At 35.9% G+C, this 3,597-nt stretch overlaps 1 protein-coding gene across 2 annotated transcripts; it reads left to right on the top strand.

The window, feature by feature from the left end:
* The first annotated feature begins 491 nt into the window (after nucleotides 1-491).
* LOC132103957 (bcl2-associated agonist of cell death-like) lies at nucleotides 492-2,994 on the top strand. 2 transcript variants are annotated; one of them, XM_059509072.1, is made up of 4 exons: nucleotides 492-619; nucleotides 1,379-1,533; nucleotides 1,794-1,999; nucleotides 2,146-2,994. In XM_059509072.1, the coding sequence occupies exons 2-4, from the start codon at nucleotides 1,386-1,388 to the stop codon at nucleotides 2,257-2,259; spliced, it is 468 nt and encodes a 155-aa protein (XP_059365055.1). In that variant the 5' UTR covers nucleotides 492-619; nucleotides 1,379-1,385; the 3' UTR covers nucleotides 2,260-2,994. The 2 variants fall into 2 exon arrangements, with proteins under 2 accessions (XP_059365055.1, XP_059365066.1); XM_059509083.1 differs by lacking the exon at nucleotides 492-619 and adding an exon at nucleotides 676-700.
* Nucleotides 2,995-3,597: the final 603 nt, after the last annotated feature.

The following is a 3,597-nucleotide window of genomic DNA, read 5'->3' as shown; positions in this document are numbered from 1 at the left end:
ATCCAAAAAAGATACTCATGTACAGTAATTAATTACATTTACTCAAATACTTTCTGTTAAACCTCTGGTAGACATGGAAAAAAAAGTTACATCATTATCATAAAAACAAACTTTGTATAATTTTATTTATTTCAATTTCACAATGCGCTATAAGTGTCATTAATTGCTGACCATTGTCCATAGCAACACTCTGTAACTGACCATTCACCCATAAAGCAAAAATAAAAAGAATACAATTATTTCAGCTCATCTGTATTTAATGTATTCATTTATTTGGTCAAATAAATGAGGTTGCGTGAGTTTAAACGAGTTTTCTATTAATTTTATTAAAAACAACAGTAATATCTTTGTTTATTTTTACGTAGTTTTTACTTTCTTTCTAGATGTGTTATTTATGTAATTATTCTTTCGTTCCATTGTTGTGTGTGTGTGTGAGAGAGAGAGAGACAGAGAGAGAGAGAGAGAGAGAGAGAGAGAGAGCTGGTCTGGAGTGAATTGCAGTTGCGCTGCTACTCCGCACAGCACGGGTGCGTCAGGACAGCAGCAGTCCTAACAGAGCCTGTCCAAAACAAACACCCGGAAGACGTGTACGTAGGACGCCGACAGACTCAAGAAATCGGTAGGTAACTCGATATCTGACTCTATGGTTGCAATATTAGCAATTAAATAATGAACGAAGCGATGTTGAAAACACTACAAGGTAGGACTGAAACTTTTAAATGTTAGTAACCCGCGGTCGTCGGAAGATGTAACCACTTTTTAAGGGTTTGGGGTGGCGCTGAGCTTCAAAGTCGTAAAAAGAAGTTTCCCGTTGATCCCCGTTTTTATTTGTGACCGTATGAGATTACAACATTATCGTAAAGTGTAATAATTATAAACTCGACAAACACCTACGTAGTTGAGCATTCGCAGAACTAAATTTAAAAAGCCCGGTATTGGTTACACTGTTATTGTTATGTTTATTGTTGGATAATGCATTTTATTTCTTTGAAATTAGCTCTGAGAAATATGTCTGTGTCAGTTTACACTATATATCGTTACAGTATTATCGCTTCGGGAAAGTCTGAGTTCAGACCATAACACTGTGTTTTCTTCTTTTGTTGTTGTTGTGGTTGTTGTTTCTGCCGGTGTCTCAAGAGTGAAATGCTGCGCAACAGTGTTGCCAGAAGTATTGTACTGTTTGCTTCATCTTCACTAGTAGCTTATATGGTTGATCCTGACTCTGTTCTTAGTTGATGTATTTGAGAATAAGCTATAAATAGAACATACAGCCATGCCTTTAGTACAGTAGTCAGTGTTTCCATTTTCTTAAACAGCAAATGTATAAGTGTGCATAAATGAAAATGTAATTCACCTATTTTTTTTCCTTTACTTGCAGTTTAATCATGGCAAATATGTTCAGTATCTCTGACAATGAATCGGAGATGGAGACAGAGACATCAGAAGACAGTGAGGACCCGGGCCCGAGAAAAAATAACAGTGGATCACTGCAGACAACAAACCAGCATATCACTTTGCCTGAAAATCTGAAAGGTGATTTAGTCTCAAGGGTCTATAGAATAATTACAAGAGCATACGTCATTTCTGTTGTATCCTGAATACACAGCACAGGAGACCACAATTACAAGCATATACAAATTTCACATTTCTCTGTGTTGGCATTGGTTTTAGCTTTTAAAGTCAATAATGAAACTAATTTATTTCACATGAAGAAATACTCTAAATGTATTCTGTATCTATATGTAAGGTATGATCAGATCAGTCAAGTGTCATTCAATATCATGTTTCTGTAGGAGAACAGCTGTGGAGACACATGAATCTTTCGATGGATGATGAGGACCTGCTGGAGACTGGGGCAGCAGATGAAGGCGATTTGGTTGGTGGTGATCTTTTCAGGCGGAGATCTCGCTCGGCTCCTCCTGCTTTTTGGGCAGCTAAGAAATATGGCCGACAGCTAAGGAGAATGAGTGATGAGTTTGACATCCTCCTTGATAAAGGGGTAAGGAAACAATTATTTGGCATAATAGGAACAAAGGAGGGTTTCAACTGTCAATGAAATATTCACTGTAAACTAAAAAATCAGTTTAAGCTACTTACTAAACAATGAAAATTGAAAGTGTTTTTCTTATCTTAAATGACTTACAGATGAAGAAGGTGAAGAGTGAAGGAACGACATGTCAGATGCGGCAATCCCCCAGCTGGTTCGCTTTCCTTTGGAGTCACAAAGAGTCTGATGCTGAGTCGCGCCACACGGAGTGATTAACAGTGAATGAATGATGGAAGAAGAGAGAAAAGAGGATTACTGTACATAACAACTGGTGGAGGAATAAAAGGATGCACTGCTGTGAAGAGAGTGATTTTAAACCCTTTTCATGAACTACACTGAGACCCGTGAATGTTGAAAAGCACGATTGGTTTCTCACTGGCATGTGCTATCCCACAAAGATGACAAAAAATGGAGAATCTCCTTAAACTCTGGGAATATTATGCAGTAAATCTCACGAATATGAAAAGCTGAATATCAGCTTGCTCAAAGCGCAGACTTTCTGTAACTCTGCCACATCAGTTTTCATATTCAGATGAAATAGTTTTTAACAAAAGCACATCGAAAGAAGTTAAAGGTTTTTTACTGTACGTCATCTGTTAAATGAATTTTTAACTACATTTTTAGACCATCAGGTGTACATAATCTGTTTTTACGGTAAAGGGACTTTGGCCATTTTGAAGAGTCATCTTGCTTTATTACCATCTCTGAGTCATAAAAAAACTCTTGGAATTGTCTACAACCAATAAGCAAAAGAGTCCAAAAACCAATAATGTGTCTACATACCCAAGAGAGCAGGAGACATAATCATTACTGGTATTACTTGAAAATTACAGATTGTAAATGCCTTTAATTGTTTTTATTAATTAAAAACAACATTTTATTGTGATGTTACTTGTTGTTGTTTATAACCAATATAGATAAATAAAAAAAAAATAAACCACTTTTAACATAGGCTGTTCTTCTTTCAAAAGCCTAAAATGTAAGTACTATTCCTCATTAAATATAATTTGGTAATATATATGAAACTGCAGTTGTTTTATTGTGCATGAGTCATACTCTACTCCTTTTTTCTATCTGAGGTGCATCATTGTAAACAGTTTGGATATAAAGCTTAAAAAACACTCCTGGCAGTATCCAATAATAAACTTTAAAACTATCAAAATGAAAGACATAATATCAAGCTAACCATGAAATAAAGAGCCATGAATTTTATAAAGCTGAATAACCTTGGAACTTCTGCAAGTGAAAAATTAGCTATAATAAAAAATTGTATCAATGAGTTGTCTTTAAGACACAAAAAGAGGTAATGTCTCTAGAATTGTTTGATTTGGATATTGTCTTTTATAGCGTTATGTGGAAGACATGCTGTATGGGGCGGTAGTCAGTGAGGAGCTGGAGTTTTTTTAAGATCAGCATTATCATTTTGGAGTCGATTTAGTAAACCTTGGGAAGATTTCATTCCTAATCTGATATTTGTTTTGCGGAATGCTGTGCATGCAGTACTTGCAAACCTGGATGGCCTTGGTCTTCACCCCTTCACTACCCAGCAT

The sequence above is a fragment of the Carassius carassius genome, chromosome 2, assembly GCF_963082965.1.
Source record: "Carassius carassius chromosome 2, fCarCar2.1, whole genome shotgun sequence".
NCBI classification, from domain to species: domain Eukaryota; kingdom Metazoa; phylum Chordata; class Actinopteri; order Cypriniformes; family Cyprinidae; genus Carassius; species Carassius carassius.
This window is presented reverse-complemented; position numbering and strand designations above follow the sequence as displayed.

Excerpts from the sequence above, each read along its gene's own strand:
- LOC132103957 (XM_059509072.1), top strand. The coding sequence starts at position 1,386 with ATGGCAAATATGTTCAGTATCTCTGACAATGAATCGGAGATGGAGACA. Across the intron at positions 1,534-1,793 it reads TTTGCCTGAAAATCTGAAAG|GAGAACAGCTGTGGAGACAC; the intron begins GTGATTTAGTCT and ends ATGTTTCTGTAG. Across the intron at positions 2,000-2,145 it reads ACATCCTCCTTGATAAAGGG|ATGAAGAAGGTGAAGAGTGA; the intron begins GTAAGGAAACAA and ends AATGACTTACAG.